Below are 24,721 nucleotides of genomic sequence, written 5' to 3' on the forward strand. Positions count from 1 at the left end.
GACTTAAGCGACTGAGCACCCAGGAACTGCTGTACTAAGAACTAAGATCATTTAACTTCAGAGATCCATAAAAAGTAGGAAGTATACTCGTGAGGAGCTGCCAAATTCATCATTTTGGTTTTATACTGTTTTTATGTGAACCTTAGGATCTGAAACGGCGGAGGAGGAGCTTTGTCTGTGGGGCCCGGGTGCAGCTCCCCGTCGCCAGTCCTGGCCACCTTTCTCGTAACTGAAACCACAGAAACCCAGAAACCTCATCTTTAAAGGGGTGGGGAGGGTCCCGCCTCCCGCCCAACCAGCCGTCTTCAATGCCAACGGCCCTTTCCCTGTACATTCTTCCAATCATATGGCCCCAGGGTGGGGCTTGAAGGGTAGAGCCAACCGAAACGCTTCTATTTCCTTTGGGCCCGCCCTCCCCTATTTCCGATTGGCAGGTTTCAAACCCACGGGAGCCAATGAGAGCGGACGCAAGCGCGGCGCTCCGGCTTTCTCTCCAGGCGCGGCCTTTGAAGAAAAACTGTCGTTTGAGAATCATGGTGCGGCCTGGACTCTCCGCCGCCGCGGGTGAGTATGACCTCCAGCAGCTGTCTTACGGGCGGGGACGAAGGGAGGCCCCCGAGTGAGCGGAAGTGACCCGATCGCTTGCCTGCCTGCCTCTGTCTCCCCGTGGGCGTTTTTGGTTCTGCGGGGGCTGACCCAAGCCCACGCTCCAGGCCTCGGTGAGAAAACGGGGCTGGGGGGCTGGGAGGCTGTGCGCGGGGCCACGCCTCCAGGCACCTTCCCAAAGAGTCCCGCAGCAGCTCTGCAAAAAGCTGTCATTGTCACCTCGTTTGGGTAAAGAACCGAGGGTCCTTGCCCTAGATCGCACAACCAGTGGAAAGCCGAGCGCTCTCGCGGCCTAGATTTGGCTTCAGGCAGAGCCGGGGTGTGGCCCTCGGGGTAACGCCGCCCGCCCGAGCGGGCTGTGACAGCTGTCAAGGCGGGTCTCACCCAGACGCGGAGGTCTTCTTGCAACACACGCGCCCTGGAGGCTGATGGGTTAAATCTGCATCGATGCTGAGGGTCCTGGGCTCCCTGACTTTCCTAAATGTGTCTGGAGCCCTTTGTTGACTTTTTAAATATTCCTGCTCAGATACCTGTCACCTGCTCCAAAATGCACAGTTTTGTTAATTTCTGCAGTAACACCTGTTGACTGTTTCCAGGGCCCAAGCACTGTCTTAGGCATTTTACACAACAGCCCTTAAAAATGGGCATTTCTGCCCCATTTTACCTGCTCAGCAACAGCAAGGTTTGCTAACTGGCTAGACATCATAGAACTGGGATTCCAGCCACATCTCTCAGCTCCATCAGCCCTCTCAACACAGCTGTCTCCTGGGGAAAGATCAGAACCAGATATCAAAACACAGCTGTTGTTTTTGTTTGGCCGATAAAGCATGTCTGACCCTTTGAGACCCCATGGACTGCAGCACACCAAGCTTCCCTGTCCTTCACTGTCTCCTGGACTTTGCTCAAACTCAAGTCTATTGAGTCGATGTTGCCATCCAGCCATCTGGTCCTCTGTCATCCCCTTCTCCTCCTGCCTTTAATCTTTCCCAGCATCAGGGTCTTTTCCAGTGAGTTGGTTCTTTGCAACAGGCGACCAGAGTATTGGAGCTTCAGCTTCAGCATCAGTCCTTCCAGTGATTATTCAGGGTTGATTTCCCTTAGAATTGACTGGTTTGACCTCCTTGATGTCCAAGAGACTCCCAAGGGTCTTTTTCACACCACAACCATCTTAATTTTAGCCTTTTCCAATGACCCGCTCCCCCCACTCAGTTCCTGCCTCTGGACTCCCATAGTTCTTTCTTTGACCTGCTTTTATCACCACTACCAGGATGAAACTTCTCAAAGAGAGAAATATTAACTTTTCATCCCCTCACAGGTGGCTTGCTTAGAAAGAAAGTCACTGTATGGATAGATGTTTGCGATGAACCTCCAGCCTAGCCTATTTTGTCCTTAGTTCCAAAAGAAAGGGTTTGTGGGCAAAAATCATCATTCCTGTCAGAAAGGGATTAATAAAGCCCTGAACTCACCAGCTCAGGTGGGCCAGTAATAGCATTTCTTCATGCAAAGCTTGATAGGTTGTAGCTGAAAACAGTGGATACGAGGGCTCTGGGTTGAATAAACCTGGTTTCAAAATCTGGCTTTGTATACCATTTTGATGTTGTTGTTTAATTGCTAAGTCATGTCGGACTCTTGCCACCCCATGGACTGTAGCCCGCCAGGCTCCTCTGTCCATAGGATTTCCCAGGCAAGAATACTGGAGTGGGTTGCCATTTCCTTCTCCAGGGGATCCTCCTGACCCAGGGATCAAACCAGGATCTCCTGCACTGGCAGGCAGATTCTTTACTGCTTGAGCCACCAGGAAATTCCCTGTATAACATTTATCCATGTTTAAATTTCAGACTGTAAAATACCTTATAGGATTTTTGTGCAGATTAAAGGAAGTAATGTAAGTGTAAAGAGCTTAGCATAGAATGAGACATATTCATTTTGTTGTCAATGTTGATGTGAACCTGGAGGCAAGTCTGTAAGGCTAGGGACTTTAAAACATTATGGTCCAACACCAAAGTCAATACAGAAAAGTGCCTTCTTTTGGAATATAAGTGAGCTTGTTAAAATCTTGAGCTAAAATTCTGTTGTTTGCTTGCCTGTTTTGCAGAAGAGCGGCAGAGAAAGCTGCAGGAGTACCTAGCAGCCAAGGGAAAACTGAAGTGCCAAAACACCAAGTGAGTCTATTTCCCACAGTTATGCAAGTCCTGCTGCCCTGGTTGCTAATGGCAATTTAAAGCTCTGCCAAAACATAGCCCTTTTGTTTGCAGTCTGCTCAGACTGCATTAGGATCCTAGGATTATTCAAAAAGGGCATTTCGGTGCAGGTGTGATAAAAATGTTGGCAAAGATTAAAAGCATTATTATTGTGAGTCTCCCAAGGTGAGAGAGAAGGGTCTACAGTAGCACCTACAATGCTGGAAGCTTCTCCCATCTCTGCTTTGTTTGCTAGGAGAGGGATGGTCCTGGTCCTGGTGCTGCTTTCTAAAATGAAAACCAGTTATATAATCCATCCACTGTAAACTGCACATCCCCATCCTCTAGCCTGAGAATGTGCTTGGGTATTCCTCTTAGCACTGACTGTGGAGGTGAACAGAATATGACGGCCTCACTTTTCTCTTTTGTTGACATCTTGTCATCTCAATGGTGTCACCACGCTTACCTTAGCACTGATATGTTTTTTTCCCTGTGTTGCTAAATTTTTAGTTGAAAACAATTTTTTACAAACTAAGTTAGCTTTCAGCCTTTGTTTTAGCTTCTTTTTACTTTGAGTTTTTCATCTTGTTTATAGTTTCCCTTTCAGTGCCAGAGCTTTTAAGTTTAGTTAGGTCCCATTTGTTTATTTTTATTTCCATTACTTCAGGAGGTGGGTCAAAAAGGATCTTGTTGAAATTTATGTAAAAGAGTATTCTGCCTGTGTTTTCCTCTAAGTTTATTAGTTTCTGGCCTTAAATTTAGATCTTTAATCCAATTTGAGCTTTTTTCTTTTTTTGGCTGAGCCATATGGCATATGGGATCTTAGTTCCCCCAACCAAGAATCGTACTCATGCCCCCTGCATTGGAAGCGCAGAGTTTTAACCAATGGACTGCCGAGGAAGTCCCTTTGAGTTTATTTTTGTGTGTAGTGTTAGGAAGTGTTCTAATTTCATTCTTTTACATGTAGTTGTCCAGTTTTCCCGGTACCACTTAATAAAGAGGCTGTCTTTTTCTCCATTGTATATTCTTACCTTCTTTTACTTTGAGTTTTTACTTGACTTGATTTCCTTGATTAAATAAATAAACTTAATTCATTTATTCAACAATTTACTTAATACCTATAATGTATCAGTCCCTCTTGGTTCTAGAGATAAGGTGCTTACCAAAACAAAGCAGTCCCTGCCCTCCTGGGATGTGCATCCAAGACCAGAGAAACAAACATCAAGTCCTGATCAAAGTTCCTGTTTGGCAGTTTATGATCCGTGAAGTTTGAATCTAAATTCTCCTCTACTTTTCTTTTTTTTTTTTAATTTTTCTGTCTCACTAGCTAGTTTTCATGTGTGCCTCTATGTTCTTTTATTTATATCGCTTTCCTCACCTAAAAATTAACTAGTTGAAGACACTTAAAAAACAAGCAAGTTTTTTTAAGTTGAAGTGTAGCTGATTTAATACAAATGAATTTATTTGCAAAACAGACTCATAGAAAACAAACATGTGTTTTAAAGAAGCACTTATTTGGCATTGAATCTCTAGTGACTGGCACATTGCATTGTTCAGAGAATGATGTTTAAATGAGTAAGACTATGCAGATATGAAGAAAACATATTTTAGTAATATTGTTAGAATGTTGTATCTATGTATAGGACATCTATGAAAGGATCACAGAAAAAAAATAGGTAAGAGTGGTCATGGTCACCAAGGAGTGGAATAATAGGACTAAGGAAAGGTTGATAAGGAGACTTTTTATTAATTTTAATTTTTGAATTTTTTACCACATGGAAATGCTAATGATTTAAAATTATAACCATAATATTTTTTAATATTTTTAATCACTGTATTCCCAAGCCTTGCTGATTCTTCTGTACTAAGAATTAATCTTATTTCATCTTTTTTAGGCCTTACCTAAAAGCCAAGAATAATTGCCCAAATCCTCCACCTTCTAAATCTGTAAGTAGAAATTAGTCTTTGCCCTTAATGCCAAGTGGGTCTGGTTACACATTCACGAAACTTACATAGTAATTATTCATCATTTAACCAAACCAAAAGCAGAAAGTCGTAGCTCTAGCACTGACATATCTTTCCCTAGATAGTCAATAAATCTCTGACAAATTCTCCCTTCTAAGTAATCACTTTCAGTGTGGATGCTGTAGAATCCTCAGTGGCCTGTTTCTGTTTTTTACCATATTAATTCTAAACACCCCTCCCTAGTTTTCTGCTACCTAGTCCTCCCTTTCTTACCCAAAATTAAGTCACATGACTGAAGTATTTACTTATGAATAATGTAGAATCTAACCTTAAAACCCTGTCCTAACTTCACAGATATGACTCACTTTCTACTGAGATTTGATGCTTATTCAGAGTTGTCTCACAGTATGTCAGGCCTGCCAGCATCTCCCACCACTCCATACCACTAATCTCCAGGATGAGACAGTGTTCCTTGAGTGACACTCTGACCTTTCAAAGGCAGTGTTGTTTTAAGAGAATTAGTGTAGCAATACAAAGTACAAGGAAGGGACTTCCCTGGTGATCCAGTGGTTAAGACTCAGCACTTCCACTGCTGGGTACACGAGTTCGATCCCTAGTCAGGGAACTAAGATCCCACTTGCCTCTCAATACAACCAAAACAAAAAAAACAAACCAAAGTATGAGGAGGAACTCAGGAGGTACCCTAACATAAGTTTATTATGTTTGTATCTTTCTGGAATTCCAGGAAGGATACATCATTGGGACACCGTGAGCACTCAGCAAGTACTTGTTTATTTTGTTAAACAGCAATTTTTGTGTGTTCACTGCAGATCTGCAGAATTCTATTAGAATTCTATTAATTCTAATATATTTCTAATAGGAACTCAAGTTATAAAAGTCATCTGTTAGTGAATCTTTGTTTTGTCAAGTCAATTTTCTTAAGTTATCAACAAAATAACTAGTTGTGTTTTTTTTTACTTTAAAAACAATGGACTAATGTTTTTACCTTTAATTTATTTGTATTTTTAGACTATTGGACCCAAAAAAGATGTTACCAACCATGTTGCCTTGCCTGTCAAAACTACAAGATCCATCAGCATTAAACTGCAATCCAGACCTGCCAATATCACCAGGTCCCAGAGGCCAAAGTTGGAGCCACCAAAACTAGGCAAAAGGCTCACTTCAGAAAGTGTTTCTTCTAACCCAAACGGTAAGCCTCCTGGCAATAGTCAACAGCTGCGTGGATTTGGATCGTCCACTGATGGAAAACAGCCAAGAAAAACCATGGGATCACTTAATATACAGAAACTGAAAACTACAAAGCAGCAGGTAACAGATCAAAGAACTGCTAAAGGTACAGACCCTGTGGACAATACCCATGTTGAAAATGAATCCCTGGGTGGCTGTCTAAAAGAGATGAATAAAGAGAACTTGCCCCAAGACTTACCAAACTCGGAAAGGAAGCCAAATCCTGAATCCTGGACCATAAATAAGCCCCAAACTAATCAAACCAAAAGCAGTTTGGCTTCTACTAGAGAAGTCTTGGACAAAAGCTCAGTGAACAGTGCTGCTCTGAAAGAGGGAGTTATTAAACCATTTGTTGAAGAAACACAAATCAGTGTTCCACCAGGGAAGTCTCAGAAACTCTCTAGAGTAGCAGACCTTATAAGACCAGGGGGAAAACCCCCCAAAACCCTCCCTTCTCACTTTGTCCAGACACTTAATAGGACTCAAGCCACAAAGAAAACAGTGGTTAAGGACATAAAGTCTATAAAGGTTAATAGAAGTAAGTATGAAAGACCAAATGAAGCTAAGTTACAGTCATACACTGTTACTGAGCAGAAAGTAAAACACAGCAAACCCAGTACACACCCCAGTGTGCTTCAAGGAGGGTGTAACCACAGACATCCAAACATTAAGCAAGATCATAAACCCACTCAGGCTTGTTGTAGACCTCAGACATCATATGCACTGCAGAAATCAAAAGCCATAAGCCAAAGGCCAAATTTGACTGTTGGCAGCTTTAACTCGGTCATTCCAAGCACCCCTAGCATAAGAGCAAATGGAGCCACTGGGAATAAATGCAACAACAGTTGTCAACAAAGAGCGCGGACTCTGGACTCCAAGTTCAAAAGCGCTCCTCCCCAGAAATGTTTTCTAAACAAGACAGCTCCCCGGACTCAAGCTGGTGGCCCAACCATAAGTGGAAGAGGAGTCCCGAATGGGGCCCAAACTAATCCATGTAAGAAGATTGCGGCAGAGGATCGAAGGTACTTTATTTTAATTCCATACTTTTGCAAATTAAGATGGCTAGGCAAATTGACTATCAGGAGTGCTAAAGTCAGGAAATGGGTCATAAATAATGGCTCCTGGGTAATTTTTAGCTATAACTCTTAAAAATTCAAAGCAGATATTAAGACTTGATAGAACTGGGTGGAGATTGTACTCTGTAATCTTCTGTATGCTTGAAATAATTTATTTTTTAGTTTTCTTTTAATTTTTTTTTAAAGAAATTCAAGCAAAATAGTTGACCAAGAAGTAGGGGTTGCAGAGGTAGATTATTCATGCAGGAAGTGCCTGCCCCACAGGGACAGAACAGAGGCAGAGTGGGAGCAGCCAGAGTAGTGAACTTGCATAGATAGGAAGTGCAGAGATGGTAATCCCTCATCAAGCCAACTAGTGTGTAAAGCCAGAAAGGTTATCAGGGAAGAAGGAGCAGGCAACTTCTATGAGTCTGAGCAGGCCAAGTTTTGGAAAGTGAACTGAAGCAGAGAGAATTAAGCAGTTCACATAGAGTTCAGATGGTAGAAATCAGGACCTCAGGCATTAACATAGGTGATGCTTGAAACTGAGCCAAAGGACTTCATACACTTTCTGCACAGGACCATATATGTTCTCACGATGTGGTGAACATCCCAGGAGAAGCACCTCGGTATACTTGGTTGGAGTAGAAAATAAGGAGATTCCTGACAAGGGCGAAAGGACCACATAAAATACAATGGTAGCTAAAAGGTGTAGCAGAGTGAAGTGAGGGCAGGATTTATTTTCTGATACAGCCCTGAATACAACTGACAAACTCTCTGCCCCCTGAAGAAAGAGAAAATAAACAACTTGATTCAGGGTGAGGTGATTGAGAGAGGGAGGCCGGGATGACTTTTTTAGATAGAAAGGTCGGGGGAGGTACTTTCAACAGTGACAACTGGGCTGAAAAAGGACAGTGACCAGAAGAAAGATAAGTCTTAACAGAGAAAACTGAATGCAGAGACCTGGAGCTGGTGAACGAGGAGGCCAGGGTCCCTACCCTGGAGCTCACAGTCTAGACCACATAACCTACAGTGGATCATAAGATAGTCTGATTACAATTGGCCAGCGTTGATGACCAAAAGAGAAGGAGTCTGTAGAGGGAATAGATCTTCACTCATTCCTGAGTTGGTCCTTCAGCACCTACAATGTGTCAGGAACTGAGAGATATAGTGGTGTGCACACAGTCGCAGTCTACTCTTAGGGAACGGTTTTTTTCTGGTGTGTATATGAAAAGTACTAGAATAACAAATCTATGGCTTTCAAGTCCTGGGAATGAGTTGACTTTAGAAAAGGCAAATTCTAAGAGCGTTAATAGTTGTTGATTTTCTGGCAAAAGCAAAATAAGGACAGCAAACAGATCCGTGATTGCTGGAGGCTGGACGTGGGTAGCATGGCTGACCACCAAGAAACATCAGGGAATCTTTAAGGGTGTTATATCTTGATTGTAATCATGGTGACATGATATTCATGCATTTGTTGACACGCACAGAACTGTGTGCCAGAAAAGGTGAATTTTACAGCAATCAAACACTTACTGTGTTCCAAACACCGTGCTAGGCACTAGGCCATCCAAGGTTTCCATCTTCACAGACCTTGCATTCCAGTGCAGAAGATATTAATAGAAAATCAACACATTGATTAAATAAGATTAATTACAGAAAATTACCTCTTCAAGGAGGTATCATTTGAGTAGAGGACCAAAGATTGATAATACAAGGCCCTGAGACAGGAATGAGTTTGGGTCAGGTGATTGGAAGGAAGCCAGGGCTCCTGGATGGCAGGGGGTGAGCAGGAGAGTGGTGAGACGTGAGTCTGGAGTAGGCAGGGGGCACATTGCTCTGCGGCTCTGGCCATGGAGAACATTTTGAATTTTATACCAAGAGCCATGAGAAGTTCCTGGCAGTGACTCTGGTTTATGTTGTAAAGATCACCAGCAGCTGTGCACAGGATAAATTGGAAAAGGATTAGAGTGGAAGCAAGGAGGTGACTTAGGAGGCTTGCTGCAGCACTCCAGGCAGACGGTAATGGTGCACTGGACCAATGGTAGCAGTGGGGACAGAAGCAGTACTGACCACACGATGACGTGTCAGATGCGAGGAAAGAAGGGGCTACTCACGACATCTCCTGGATTTAGGCCCTAGCAGCTGGGTAAGTGGGGATAGTATTTACCAATGTAGGGAAGGCTCTGGGAAAGGATTTAGAGATGAAAATAAAGAGCTTTGTTTTGGACGATATTAAATTTTAAATACCTGCCAGACATCAAACAACAGATATCAATTAGGCAGAGGGTTTTACAAAGTTTGGGGCCCTAGGGAATGATCTGGGCTGAAATGTACATTTGTGAGTCATGAAAGTGCAGTTGTGATTTAGAGAAGCAGAAGAGCCTACACTCAGATGCTTGGGTCCTCGTGTTTTGGTGCCACCCCCAAGAGTGGACTGCCTCAAAGCAGGAGTGCAGAGTGGGAACAGTATGGGGAGGGTGCAGCCTAGGACTTGGTGCCATCAGAGACTAGCTACCTAAGAAAAGAGCCCTGAAATTATTACCCTTGTTAGGGGAAGCAGGGGTCCTGTGTCATGAGGAGAGGCTTAAGAAACTGGGCCAAGTGGGTTGCTTTGAGTGGCCAAGACCCTACTGAGGGCAGAATATAGGTTTGGTACATCTGGTTGAGTGGCAGATACAGAGCTTATGAGAAGAGAAATGGAGTGCTGAGTTAGTGATCGTGAAGATGGAGGGATGTCTTAAGAAAGCAACTGTCAGAAGTAGCATACAGGTGAAATAAAAATTTTCAGGGAATAATATTAAAGAATAATCAGGGAATTATTGAGATAGTAAAGGACACGGAAGCCTGGCATGCTGCAGTCTGGGTCGCAAAGAGTCAGACATGACTTAGCGACTGAATAACAATCAGGAAGTTAAGAAATTTGAAGATGGAGATGCTAACCACATGTTGTAATCCTAGTACTCCATCTGGCATCTACCTTCTGAAGGGTGGGAGCAACCAGTGCCTCCGTAGCAATTAGTAAATTGTTTTCAAAACATTCTCCCGACTTTGCAGTTGAAGGTGTGCAGTGCTAATCTATGCTCGTCGTATGTTAGAATCTTATCCAGGTACCAGAAAAAAACCTTAAACCTGTTCCCTGTTTTAATTGTATAACAGGAAACAGTTGGAAGAATGGCGGAAATCTAAGGGGAAAATCTATAAACGGCCTCCTATGGAGCTTAAAACAAAAAGGAAAATAATAGAGGAAATGAATATTTCATTCTGGAAGAGTATGGAAAAAGAAGAGGAAGAAAAGAAAGCACAACTTGAACTGTCCAATAAAATTAACAACACTCTGACAGAATGTCTGCAGCTCATTGAAAGGGTGAGTGAGAACGATAATCTTCCAAAGCTTTGCCAAGTCTTAAGGTTTTTAAACACTTTTCTTAAGTATAGTTTCAGGGAGACAACCTCTGTCTAAGCAGAAATTTAACTACTCCTTTTAATAGGGAGGAGTGATAGTAATAATAATAATGATACATATTTAAATAATGGCTCCTGGTATGCCAGGTACTGTTCTAAGCACTTCACTTATATTATCTCATATAATTATCATAACAACTATTACTATATTCACTTTATAAATGAAGCTGAGGCCCAGAGAAGTTGGGAAATTAACCCAAGCAGTCTGGATCCAGAATGATCCAAAAGGAACTTTGCCTTCTTTGTGTATCAAGGTCCAAAGAGTTCACATTTGACATTTGGAGGTGAAGCTATAGTCCAAAGGCAAGGCCTAGCCTCCAAACTTGGCTTTGGTCTTATCCTTCAGGTTTGACTAGGTAATGTTTCATATCAGTCAAGAGTCAAGTCAGGAAAACGAAACACAAGCAATCTCAGTAGAAAGAATGTAATATGAAAACCACTTTCACAGTGTTTTATGTGAGTTTCCTGGAAGCAGACCATACAAGGAGAATTTGTGTGGAAGTAGTTTACTAGGAAGAGGCTCCAGGGGACAACTGGAAGGGGAGTTGGGGAAGTGGGACCAGGAGGAGAAAGAGGGCAGGCAAGGCATGGTCTCAAGCAGAGTTCATGGAGAGTCGCTGCGTCACAGTCCCACCTGGGAGCTGCAGAGACAGTGCCGGTCTCATCTCTCAGAGCTGTCCTGATCGGGGCAAGGAAACTGTGGCATTAGTCATTCCATGGTCATTGATTAATGGCTGCCCTTGGGGGTCAAAAATGCCCAGTCCCTTCTGACTCTATGGACACATTACAAAGAGGCACAGATGCTGCCTGTAAAGTACTTTGTGAGCCTGTGTGCATAGAAATGATAAAGGAATCATCAAAGGAGATAGGGGTGCCGCACACAGAACGGACAGCAGAAATGAATCTCAGGTAACAGTGGCAATAACTGCAGGAAGCAGCTAGCAGCATCCACTGGGTCTAGGGGAACAAAGAGAGGTTGGGGACGTCAGAACCTAGAAGCTGGGAGAGACAAACCCTGGTGTAAATGGGACTCCAACTCTAAGGATGCTGGCGCCACAGGAGCTGCAGGAGGGGCCAACGGGGCTGGGATTCAGACCTGGAGAAAAGGATGCTAACTACCCAGTTGGGGCTTTTGCCTCTGAAGGAGCACAGTGAGACAGGATCCGTGCATGCCAGGGTGAAAAAGGTAGAGGCTAGAACCAACTGCTGCTGCCAGAGTGAAGAGCCTGGGGTGATGAAAGCAAACGAAAAAGAGGAAGTCCCCTCTCTTCTCCAGCGTGCAGCCTTCCTCTACTGCCCCACACTGGCTGAGCCCATCAAGGAACTGCTGTCAAAACAAAGTGATTTATAGACTTACAGAATTCTGTATCACAAAGCAGAGGATAAAAGGTGGGTTTAGAGCTAAGACACTGAAGCTCAATAACTGACATGTTCTCATTTGTTGCTAGTTTGACATTTCCATTTTGAGGTCTTCAACCCAGAAGTTACCTTAGAAGAGTATTTTAACTTCCAGATAGGTAGTTGGTTTTGTTGGTATCTGGTTTTTTTGTTTGTTTTTGTTTTTCTGGCTACCTGTCTGTCAGTTTTTAATTATACTGCATTGTGGTTGGTGAATGTAGCCTATATGTGTTCTGCTTTATGGAATTTGTTGAAATTTTCTTTCTGATCTTAATGTCTGATCAGCCTTGGTGAATGTTCCAAAAGTGTTTGAAAAGTGTATGTATTCTCTGCTGAATAGAAAATTCTACATGGATATCCATTAGATCAAACTTAGAAATTTTAAATAGCACGATTATTTTTTTGTTCGTTTACTTGCTTTTTTTTGCTCTCTGAAAAAAATATACCAAAGTCTTTTACTAGCACTGTGATTTCATAATGTCACTTTGTCTTTCTATCAATGTTTACTTGCTATTTTTCAAAGTTATGTTGTTAAGTGCATAAAGATTCATGACTTGCTCTGATTTTTCTATCTGATATTAATCTTGCCACACCTGCTTTGTTGTTGTTACAATCTTTCCCTATCTCTCTATTTTTAAAGGTATGTCTCATATGAATACATAGTTTAATTTCTCTAACAAAATATGGAAAACTCTCTGCTTTTAAAAAGTGCATTTAGCCCATGTACATTTATTATAATTACATATATGTTTAACTTTATTTAAACATATATGTAATTACATATATGTTTAATTTTATTTAGTAACTCAATTTACATGCAGTATTTTTTGGTTTATTTTTCTTCATGTCTTTGTTTGATCCAGTTTTCATTTCATAAAAAAAGCATATAATTTGAAATCACAAAAGAAAGTGCTAAGTATGAGTTCAAACATGGTGTGCAGTTATATATCATATTCTTCTTGTGGCTATTTTTGTTTCAAGTCTTCCAGTTGAATTCTAAAGTTCATTCACTAATAACTTTATGGTTTTTGAATGGTAAACTTTCTGAGTTGTTATGCTTATAAAAATGTCATCATTTCATCCTCATGTTGGATTCATAGTTTGGGGGAAATGTCTAAATTCAGATGGTTTTTCCTGGAAGATTTGAAAGTTACTATTTCATTTTCTTTCTTGCATCTGGAATTGTTGATTTAGTAAAGTCTCGTGTCAATCTCTCATTCTTCTGTAGGTAATCTTGTTTTTTTTCCCCCCTCTCTGGAAGAATTTAAGATTTTCTTTTTATCCTTGGTTTTCTTAGTATAGGTCTTTTTTCATCCATCTTGCTTAGCTCTCTGGGGACCTTGCAGTCTGAACATTTGTTTCTCTGTTCAATCCTTGGGAATTTTCTTCTATAACTGCAATGCATGTTCAGCTTTGTTCTTTCTGTGTCTTTGAAGAAATTCTGTTACATGGATATTGGAATATATCCAATATAGATGTATCTAATAAATATATCCAATATAGAGTATACATGTGTCCTCCAGAACTCTTTTATATACTTCATTTCTTTGTTCTGTTTCACTGGGTTCTGGAAGAATTCCACAGCTGGATTTTTCAGCTCACTGATTATTCTTCAACAGTGCCACTGTTCTGCCCATCTATTGATTCTTTTTCATAACATTGATTCTAGTTTTATGATGGCAGTATTTTATCACTCTGAAGATATTGACTGCAACACTCTTAAAATTTATTCCTCTTTGCACCCTCAGCTGTTTGCAGCAGTGTTCATTCTTCTGGTTGTTGCGTTTTATGCCTCTTTCATGAAGTGTTGGTTTCCTCAGAAATTAGTGACTCTTGACTGTGAGCTTACCCCTGTGTCTTTCCCATGTCAGGAAGAGTAGGAGGTGCTACTTGGTTCAGTGTGCCACTACCTGGATTTCTGAGCATAGTAGCTCCCATTTTCCTTCTAGTCCATGTCACTGCGCTGCTCTCAGTACAAGGCAGAAAGGGTCCAAACCTATGAAGCCATTATAAAGTTCCTTTGTATGTGGTTTAACCTTCTTTATATATACCTGCAAAGAGTTGGACACGACTGAATGACTCACACACACACACACACACACACATATACGTGCATGGATCCCCAACACATACATATGTACACCCATGACCCTTTCACACCTATGCATCCTTATGCTTCTGTTAGTTAAGCAGAAATTCTGGTCACTATTCAATGTTCACGTTGTTATGACTATGTAAAAAGTACATGGAAGGTTGATTACTCTAGGGTTTGGTTAGGTTTTGGTTTTACATAAACAGGTAGAACAATTTCTTTGAGCTATGATAAACATTTTTCTATTTGGTCTCTTAAAATTTAATCATCAGTGCAAAAACTCCTCAAAACTATTTAAATAGGTTCATTTTATTATATAAACTACTTCAGTAAAATTGAATATTTTTAATTAAAAAAAAACCACTTATCAGACTGATTTCTGCATACCTGCTATGGTAAGTATTAGGAGATGTGAAAATAACAGCAAGTAACAATTACCTCTGGGTACTTTTCTTTTTTCCAGGGTGTACTTTCTAATGAAGTATTTGCCATTTTGTCCAGTATTCCTGAGGCTGAAAAATTTGCTAAATTTTGGATCTGCAAAGCAAAGTTGTTGGCAAGCAAAGGCACCTTTGATGTTATTGGGCTCTACGAAGAGGCCATTAGAAATGGGGCCACAGTAAGTATCTGTCTTAAATGGGTGACTTCTTAAAACTCCTCTTTCATATGAGTTCTCTGTTTGCAAAATGGCAGTTATATAATGTAATGTTAAAGGTTCTAATTTACTTCATAAAGTTATATGCAAAATATGAAGTACAATATGTCCTTCATGAACATTTTAATTAAAATATTTATTTTCTAGAAAATAGTGTCACATGTAAACAAATAGAGTCACTTTCTTGTCAAGTGAATCAGTTCAGTTCAGTCATTCAGTCATGTCTGACTCTTTGCGACCCCATGAATCACAGCACGCCAGGCCTCCCTGTCCATCACTAACTCCCGGAGTCTACCCAAACCCATGTCCATTGAGTCGGTGATGCCATCTAGCCATCTCATCCTCTGTCGTCCCCTTCTCCTCCTGGCCCCAATCCTTCCCAGCATCAAGAGTCTTTTCCAATGAGTCAACTCTTTGCATGAGGTGGCCAAAGTATTGGAGTTTCAGCTTCAACATCAGTCCTTCCAATGAACACCCAGAACTTATCTACTTTGGGATGGACTGGTTGGATCTCCTTGCAGTCAAAGGGACTCTCAAGAGTCTTCTCCAACACCACAGTTCAAAAGCATCAATTCTTCAGAGCTCAGCTTTCTTCACCGTCCAACTCTCACATCCATACATGACTACTGGAAAAACCATAGCCTTGACTAGACGGACCTTTGTTGGCAAAGTAATGTCTCTGCTTTTGAACATGCTGTCTAGGTTGGTCATAACTTTCCTTCCAAGGAGTAAGTGTCTTTTAATTTCATGGCTGCAGTCACCATCTGCAGTGATTTTGGAGCCCCAAAAAATAAAGTCTGACACTGTTTCCACTGTTTCCCCATCTATTTCCCATGAAGTGATGGGACCAGATGCCATGATCTTCGTTTTCTGAATATTGAGCTTTAAGCCAACTTTTTCACTCTCCTCCTTCACTTTCATAAAGAGGCTTTTTATTCCTCTTCACTTTCTGCCATAAGGGTGGTGTCAAGTGAATATGTCTCACTTAAAACTCATTGCAGAAATGTGCACTTATGGAAAGCAATAGCATAGAAAATTATAGTATAACATCAATATCCAATACTTAGAAATCCAATACTCATGCTATGCTATGCTAAGTCACTTCAGTCGTGTCCAACTCTGTGTGACCCCATAGACGGCAGCCCACCAGGCTCCCCCGTCCCTGGGATTCTCCAGGCAAGAACACTGGAGTGGGTTGCCATTTCCTTCTCCAATGCATGAAAGTGAAAAGAGAAAGTGAAGTCGCTCAGTCGTGTCCGACTCTTCGAGACCCCATGGACTGCAGCCTACCAGGCTACTCCTCCATGGGATTTTCCAGGCAAGAGTACTGGAGTGGGGTGCCATTGCCTTCTCCTCCAATACTCATACCTCACCAAAAAGAACCTAAAAAATATATTAAACCCAACACATCAATATCCATAGATCAATCATTCAGAGCCATTTCATGAAATAACTTGTAATTCTAAAACCTAATAAAACCACTGTCTCTATATAATTTAACAAAGACTGCATCAAATAGTTTTAAAACTCTTTTCCCTATAATATGTAAATAGGTGAGAAGTATATACTGATCCATGTAGTACATACTATGGTTACTTTGCCTTCTAAGTACGGTTTTCTAATTTTCCTGAAATTATTTTCTTGTTTTCCCTTTGCTTAGTATTTCCAAACTCTTCTATAATTATCTATACTTTTCAATACTTTCAGAACATTACATTCTGTTGATTTCTTCTCCTCAGGTTATTCTTCTTTTTTTGGCGGGGGTGGGGGGGTGGTGGTGCTATGCTAGGTCTTCACTGTTGCACTGCCGGGCTTTCTCTGGTTGTGGTGAGTGGCCAACTGGTGGTTCTTCACCCCCATCTTTATCAGTTGTCATTCTGGGATCTCCTTTCACCAGAACTATCAAGTTACCTTTTCTTCCTGTACTGCCTGATTCTTTTCCAATGCTTTTTCTTCTCTCATCTACTTTTTTTTGAAGGTTGTATTCTCTATTATTCATTAGAGGCTTTACTCAGATGCTGGTGAAACTGGACCATTTGTATGTGTATGAAGTAGGTTTTAAAAACTTATTAAAAACTCTGGTCACAGATGAGGCTTTACCATAGAGTGACCTGGCTGAGTCAGCTGATTGAGGAACCCCCTCTAAGATCTAAGAAAGATCTAAGAGATCTTTCTTCTAAGGCTGGTCATATTCTCTGAAGAAGGCTCATTTATCCTCCTTCCCGAGAACCAGGAATCAGGCTACCAATTCCCCTTTATTGGAGAAAAGGGAGCTGGGAGTCTCAACCTTCAGCATGGAAACTTCCATTTATCCCTTTTTTCAACAGACACTCCCACCCTCAGTCTTGCATGATATCATCCGGAGACTTGGAGCATATGTGCCTGGTGCCCTGTTGGGATGAAGGTGGGCGGGACAGAGCCACCAGTCTGCATGGAGTTCAGGGATACAGGGTGGATTTGGAGGTCTAATGATTTTTATTGACTGATTGGCCAAACCACCAGCTTTGGGGATCTTCCCTGACCAGGATGGAATCCAGGCCTGGCAGTGAAAGCACCAAGTCCTAATCCCTGGACTGCCAGGCAGTTCCCAGGTGTGACTGCTTTTTGACAGATGCTCTAGAGCCCTCCAGCAATTCCTGAGCCTTTCAGAGGCTTTGAGGTTGAATCAGATTCTTTCTCAGCCAAACTGCCAGCATAGAATTTGACTCTTTCGTTGGTCAAGCTGGCTACCTCTTCCTTCTACATTCTTATTGCTATTTCTCCTATTCTCTGTGGCTATTGCCTCCTTTTAACCCCTTTTTAAAATCATTTCAGAAGAGTTTCAAGAGGGATTAGGCATATTTGTGTACTCAGTCTATCATCTTTAACTAGAAGCTTGTGAAAATATACACTTAATGAGTGTTTTATATAGTTAAGATGCTTTGCAATGTATTTTGTACATTTATTCCCATTTCCTTAAGCATTTAGCTCTTAAGTATTTTAGCTTTTGTAAAAATGTATAGACAGCTTTGCTTTTATGCTCTATTTTCAGTTTATATCTGTTATTTATTTGATATAGGGTCCCAGGTCAGGAAGACCAGCCTCCAAATACTGTGTTCCTATGAGAAAGTATAGTTCGTTTGTGATGTTCTGTTTCATGGCATCGTTTACATACTTTAAAAAGGAAGGGGGGGGAAAAAGGAAGACTATCTCAGATAATTTTATCAGAAAATTACTTTTCTGTGATAGATTTTAGTTTAGTGTTTTTTATATTACATTACCAAATAAAAGAATTAAAGGAAAAGCTGGCGGGAAATTGTCTAAAATGCTAACTAAAGGTTATATGTAGATGATGGAATTATGGGTAGTTTTCCCTTTTAACTTTGACCTATTGTTCAGTTGTCTGTATGGACATATATGACTTTCATGATGAAAACAAAAATTCAGTTAAGACAACACTGAAAACATATCAATTTTCTGTATAGCTTAGTTATATATCTTTGGGTTAGAGTCTTTATATGGGAATACGTCTTTGACGGGATCATGTTAGTCAATAAGAAACCTAATTTGATTTAAAGAAATTTTATTATAGACAACGTTCCATAAATTCATCACTTCATTAAAGTCAAGCATGCCAGCATTTAACCAGTATTTTTTCTCTTCCTTTATTTTTCCTATAAAGCTAAAACTGAAGCCTTTTAATTAGACAAGAGATTAAAAAGGGAAACATTCTTGTTATAAAAAGTCTATTTGATGTTAAACAACATCATAAATTCCTTGGATCATTTTTTCCATGAATGTTTTTAATATATCATTCATGTATTTTCTTCCTTCTAGCCAATACAAGAGTTGCGGGAAGTTGTCCTTAATATTTTGCAAGACCGAAACAGAACCACAGAAGGTACTGCTATTTTGTATTTAAACTCATTCCCTCAAGCTACTCACGTAAAGGTCACTGAGGAACACAAATAGGGAAAGAATTATAAGTTCCTGAAATGCCTCTCACTTCTTGGTTTCCCTGGTGTGGACCTTTCAGCTTTCATCATCAGCTGATTGATTTCTGTTATTACAAGTAAATATACTGCTCCAACACCAAACAAAGGTTCCCACCAGAGCATCCTAGACCAGGGTGACTTGCTTCCCTGGAGAGAAGACAAGAGGCTCTTTACCAGGAGAGACTGAGCCAGAGAGGAGAGGTGCTTTAGTTTAAGTTATGTGTTTAATTTTTACATGCCCACCAACCCGGATACATCCAAATTCATGTTCTACCTTTATAACATAGCCATTTCAGGAATCATTTCACATAGTTCATTCACCATTCCTGTTATTGGCCAAAACCTTTAGAGAACCCTTATGAAAAATATGCCAAATAAAGCGAGTGGCACATTATATATATTTGTGATATGATCAGGGTTGGGGGGAAGACACCTTGAGAAAATGAAATGCATTACTTATATAATCTTAAAAGGTGACAAATCTTTTTCCATTAAGAGTAGATTGAACTTTGGGGAACCAAAGTTCAATCAAGCCATGTAGAATTATAGCCAACTAACCCATTACTTTTAGGAATAATGATACTCTTACTGAGAATGATGCTACAATTCAGATATTTATTTATAATATATGGCAGTGTTCTTTAAAGGATTAAAAAAGAGAGAGAGAGACAGGAATTCATGCCTTTTCCACATGTTGGCCTCTCTTGGGGTCTCAGCCTCCAGCCACAGTATGTCTCAGTCAAATTTCCTTCCCTTCGTTTTGGTTGCTGTGGTGGTTAGGCTATGATGCACATTGTGTTAACACAAGACATTTACACCTACATCCAAGGTGAGAGCCATATGGTCATCCCTGGGTTGGAGGGGATCAGAAGGTCAAGTGGGTTAATAACCCTAATGAGTTAGGAGAATTGCCCCAAGGTGTGGAATGAGGGGAAGAGGTCAATGGTTAGTCACTAGGGGAGCTCCCTCAAGAGTGAGTAAGAGACTGGGGATGCATTCAGAATGTTGAAAGGGTAGCAGGGATCTATTCTCACAGGCCCAAAGGTTGTGTGGAGGACTGGTTAGGAGGAGGCTTAATGCAGCAGGGTGTTACTACAAGGCTTAGTGGGAAAAACTAGTTGTAAGTCCCACTCTAAATCACTTACTCTTTATTTAGCATATGGAATCCATAAGGATCACTAAGAAGTCATGGAGATATTCCTGTTTCACTGTATTGATTTTTTTTAGCTTCAATATTAAATTGCTAAGTCTTTCTTTTTGACCTTATATACATAGGAATGACCTCTAACTCCTTAGTTGCTGAAACTAACATAACATCAATAGAAGAGCTGGCCAAGAAGACGGAATCTGGGGCATCTTGCCTTTCCCCAAAAGAGAGTGAACAGATGTCAGTAACACCCCAAATAACAAAGTCAGAACAGGATAGTCATCCTGGTATCAAATTACAGATCGCCCCAATCCCTCGGTAAGCACACTGTAAAGCTTTTGTGTTCGCAGGTCTAAATTAAATCCAATTGTCAGCTTCTCCTCTGAAGATCCGGAATACCAGCAGATTAGTGATATGAATACTTCCTGCCTCATATGAGGACTAGGTGATCTAATCAATCTTTGGTGCCAAGGGGAAGAGGGGGAGGGGAGGGGTGGAGCCCATGCCAGGGAGACAGTCCTTTGTACACACACCCACCTCCCCCATCCCTCGACTACAGCACCTCCAAGGAGATCTGACCTTCCTGTGAGGAAGGAGTGGCCAGACTCAGGAGGGATGTTGGAGAGGAGTCACCCCTTCCTCCTGAAATCAGTCCTCCCCCTTCACCCTCATTTGTCCTGCAATGGCAGATCCCATCCACCTTTCCTGGGGGTCAGGAGTGGGGGTGCTGCACTAATTGCTAAGCAAGGGCAACCTCTGGAGCTATGGGAAGGAAGGGGCCATGGATAACCTGTAAGAACAAGGAGGGCGGTCAGGACTGTACTAGTTAGAGGCTGCTCATCTATCACTTGCTCATGTATCAAGTGTTTGGTTCTAAAACAAGTGGAAGTTTAAGACAGAATCCATAATAATTTAAGGAACTGTGTCAGGGTATCAATGTCATTGTTCATGCTCTTGAAAGGAAAATTTCAAACAAAAGCACCAAGACCACAGTTCTTTGTCTTACTTTCCTGGGGAGCACGGCTGGGCTTCTTCCACTCTAAACACCTCTCTCAGATGTATCATTTCCCCACTATACTCCGCTTATGGGTGGGTGAAGTTAAGCTGCTGATGTGAAAGCCACCTCTCACTGGCTCGGGAATTTTTAGGAGCATTTTCAGCAGACTGGCTATGAGTTTTATAAGACTAATGTAATCTGTGATTTTGTATCCTGTGGCCAGGATTCACTCCATGGAAAGTCTCAGCAGCTTATCTTTCAGGCTGTTATAGGAATGCATTAAAGCCTTTACCAGGAAGATGCCCAATTTGCTCCAGTCTCCATCTGTGGTTTGGTCCACCATCTTCAAAGATGTTTTTGGATTTTACTGTCAAAGCTAGAAAGTGTCTTTAAATTCTTTAGTCCAGCCTTTTTTGGTGTTAGGCCCAATTTCCCCAAAGGATGTCAACTCTGTGGAAGTTCATGGAATAAACAAACACCAACTGCCAAGTAGTTGACTTCAAACAAAACCACACTTAACACTTCATTCAATGAAATCCCTCTGCTGACACCATCTGAGAACAGATGGTGGAGTCCACCCAGTTCATTCTAACATTCAGGGAACGTCCATCTTAGGATGAGAGCTGCCCTAGACACATCTCTTGTATCAGCCAATGTTGAAATTCTCTCATGTTTTATTAGAGAATAAGAAGAAAATAATAAGTAGAATTTTGAAAGGAGTTACAGGGTTTTAAATGCACCTCTTGCTCTCTTAGGATAAATGGGATGCCAGAGGTGCAGGACATGAAGCTGATCACACCCGTGAGGCGTTCAGCCAGGATTGAACGAGCCGTGTCCCGCTACCCGGAAATGCTGCAGGAACATGACCTCGTGGTGGCTTCTCTCAACGAGCTCTTAGAAGTGGAAGAGACTGAGTGCTTTATATTCCGCAAAAATGAGGCTTTGCCTGTAACATTAGGGTTTCCAGTCTCTGAATCATAATTTCTCAGTGCTTTCTTTTTTAAGAGACATTTCAGAGCCTCCATGAGACAAGAAATGCACTTACCCAGGTGACCTGGGAGAAACTGTATAATAGAGAGGCATTGTGGATGCAGGCCATGGGCCCCTGGAACTTGAAAAGTAATTCATCAGGACCGACTCTCAAATTTTATATCCTTGCAGGAAAGTCTGGTTTATTTAAGACTGGAGTTGGCCACAGTTTTACAGCATACATATATTTCCAACTTTTGAAAATTAATTTATCCCACAAGTACAGAAAATTTTTGAATTTTATTGACCTAGCTTAATCCCACCATAGTTACTTTTTATATCAGGAGGTCAGATCCACAATACAATAAACTTTCCTTCCTGCATCCACCCTAGCAGAGAGGGCAGGTCCTCGCACCCTGAAAGACCTGAGCGTAGACACTGGCCATCCCCACTTAGATGGAATGTAACCCACCATCTGGTCAAATGCCCTCATTTGGCTGATGAGTTTACACCAGCCGTGCCTTGGCTCAGAGATCACAAATGACTTTTCTGTGTGATCTTTGACTTCCCTCACAGATTCCTGGAGATGAGGGGTAATTCCCATCCTCTCTGTGCCTTGTTTCCTATAATGATACACAATCCTGAATTGGGGTGGTCATTAAGCTTTTTATATTCAAACCTAGTTTACATTTATTATTCAGAAATGCTTCAGATAAAAGCAAAAGGGAGTAGCAGAGAGCGGTAGGGAGAGGACCCTTGCCTCTTCAGTTCTATGCTCTGTAGGGAACATCTGGCCTGAGAAGACCACCTAAGCCCCAGAGACTCCCCATTTGCCTTTCCCAATCAGAATCAGTGTAAATATAATGTATAGAAGGACCTAGTCGATGTATTTTAGATTTGTTTTCTTAATATTTATATTATCTTAAAAAATTAACCTTTGTTCACTCCTGCTTATTTATCTTATTTATTACCAAAAACTGTGATGGTAGCTTGGCCTAGAGAATTAGGGGTGTGTCTGTGGAAACACTGGTTTCCCAAGTAGCTCAGTGGTAAAGAATCTGCCTGACAAGTAGGAGACTTGGGTTTGATCCCTGAGTCAAGAAGATCCCCTGGAGGAAGAAATGGCAACTCACTCCAGTATTCTTGCCTGGGAAATCCCATGGACAATGGAGCCTGGCAGGCTACAGTCCATGGGGACCCAAACGGTCAGACGCAACTTAGTGACTAAACAACATCAACTGGGAAACACCAGTAGCCCTCACAGGGAACACCCATTACCCTGGAGAACTCACCTTGATCTGACCCCCAGCTTCACCCAGGATGTGGATGTTCCCACTGTGAGGCAAGCAGCCATCTCTAAGATTTATAAAAACAAGATTCATAAAACTGAGCTATAAAACCCTGCAGCTAATAGACTAACTCTCAATGAGAAATAGACTATCACCACAACGAAAATGCAGGAATCCCTGCAGCCAGCCCTTTCCTCCCCTCATAGACAGACTCACTTGATCTGTGAGGCCAAATAATGCTTAGAAGGAACAGAAACTGAAAATGGGACTGGGAGAAATCAAATATTCAAAATCAGCAGACAACAAGAGTCAAGCACATCCCTCCTAGTTCTCAAAACAGCAACTTTACCGTTGCCAGTTCTTAGCAGGATGTCTCGGTACCATTCTGGGTTCTGACAATGCAGGATGAATTATTGGAATCTAATAATGTGTAGTTTTCAAACTGACAAATTAGAGGATTTAAACAGCCTGATTAGACTAAGTAGCATCTTCAAGATCTAAAAGGATGTGGAAATGATAGTGGATGGTACAGCAGCTGCAGAAAACTACACCCTGATTCTGGAGCTCTTTGTAGGTTCTCAGTAACCTTCTTGTTCAGTAAATAACTGTTCCTAGAAAGCAGAGCAGGTGGGAAGGAAAGAAGGCAGGCCCTTAATTGCTTGGCAGGAAGATTCACAGGGAATTGGCGGAGATACAGGCTTTAAACAGAATTAAGTCTAATATGTAGGGACAGCTTCTTAGGAGAGGGGAGTGTGAGTATTGAAGATAAATAGGGAGGGTTATGTGCTGACATCAGGTGCAGAATGCCTGGGAACTAGAAGACAAGGAAGGGAGAAAGTATGACAGTTATTACTGTTTACTAGCTACTGGTTATTCCTGCTATAAAAGACATCCATCGTTCCTGCCGGGCATGCAGTCCTAATAAGAACACCCTAGGGATTTCCCTGGTGGTCCAGCAGTTAAGACTCCACACTCCCAATACAGAGGTCGTGGGTTCAATCCCTGGTCAGGGAATTAGATCCTACATACCACAACTAAGACCTGGAGCAACCAAATAAATAAAAATAGATAGCTATCTTTAAAAAACAGCACCCTAATTTCCTGAGGACCACCTGTTTCCTGCTCACAGTCTGTAGCTTAAGAGGAATGGACTACCCACCAGAGCATATGACCCAGGTCAGGCCGACCAGCACCCAGTACCTCTTGGTTAATGACATTGACTGGACGATGGAATTGTGGCTCACGCAAAACCAGTGAGACTTTTCCTGGTAGAGTTGCCAAAGAAATAGGATGGGAATCTGTAAATCTACTTATACCCATGGAGAAAAAGAACCTACCTGAGAATGGCACCAAAATGGAATAAGCCTGAGAGCTGGAGAAAGTGTGGTGACATCCAGTGACATCATTTGATCCCCGGGCTAAAGCCCGGAGCCAGCCAAGTCCTGTACTGTCCAATATGAGACAACCGATTCTCTTTTTTGTTTTTTTAATTGGGGTATAGTAGGCAAAAGCTAATAGAGTTTTGCCAAGAGAATGCACTGGTCATAGCAAACACCCTATTCCAACAACAAAAGAGAAGACTCTACAGAGGGACATCACCAGATGGCCAACACTGAAATCAGATTGATTATATTCTTTGCAGCCAAAGATGGAGAAGCTCTATACAGTCAGCAAAAACAAG

The 24,721-nt window shown here is 41.5% G+C and overlaps 1 protein-coding gene across 2 annotated transcripts; it reads left to right on the top strand.

Annotated features, from left to right (window-relative positions):
- CKAP2L (cytoskeleton associated protein 2-like) lies at nucleotides 1–22,692 on the top strand. 2 transcript variants are annotated; one of them, XM_010834115.1, is made up of 9 exons: nucleotides 371–564; nucleotides 2,702–2,768; nucleotides 4,682–4,733; nucleotides 5,781–7,021; nucleotides 10,214–10,421; nucleotides 14,473–14,628; nucleotides 18,481–18,544; nucleotides 19,914–20,103; nucleotides 21,538–22,692. In XM_010834115.1, the coding sequence occupies exons 1-9, from the start codon at nucleotides 456–458 to the stop codon at nucleotides 21,761–21,763; spliced, it is 2,313 nt and encodes a 770-aa protein (XP_010832417.1). In that variant the 5' UTR covers nucleotides 371–455; the 3' UTR covers nucleotides 21,764–22,692. The 2 variants fall into 2 exon arrangements, with proteins under 2 accessions (XP_010832416.1, XP_010832417.1); XM_010834114.1 differs by lacking the exon at nucleotides 2,702–2,768 and having other exon boundaries at nucleotides 1–564; nucleotides 21,538–22,685.
- The last annotated feature ends 2,029 nt before the right edge of the window (nucleotides 22,693–24,721 follow it).

This window comes from Bison bison, unplaced genomic scaffold (assembly GCF_000754665.1).
Source record: "Bison bison bison isolate TAMUID 2011002044 unplaced genomic scaffold, Bison_UMD1.0 scf7180017864020, whole genome shotgun sequence".
Lineage (NCBI taxonomy): Eukaryota > Metazoa > Chordata > Mammalia > Artiodactyla > Bovidae > Bison > Bison bison.

Excerpts from the sequence above, each read along its gene's own strand:
- CKAP2L (XM_010834114.1), top strand. The coding sequence starts at position 347 with ATGGCCCCAGGGTGGGGCTTGAAGGGTAGAGCCAACCGAAACGCTTCT. Across the intron at positions 4,734-5,780 it reads ATCCTCCACCTTCTAAATCT|ACTATTGGACCCAAAAAAGA; the intron begins GTAAGTAGAAAT and ends TTGTATTTTTAG. Across the intron at positions 10,422-14,472 it reads GTCTGCAGCTCATTGAAAGG|GGTGTACTTTCTAATGAAGT; the intron begins GTGAGTGAGAAC and ends TCTTTTTTCCAG.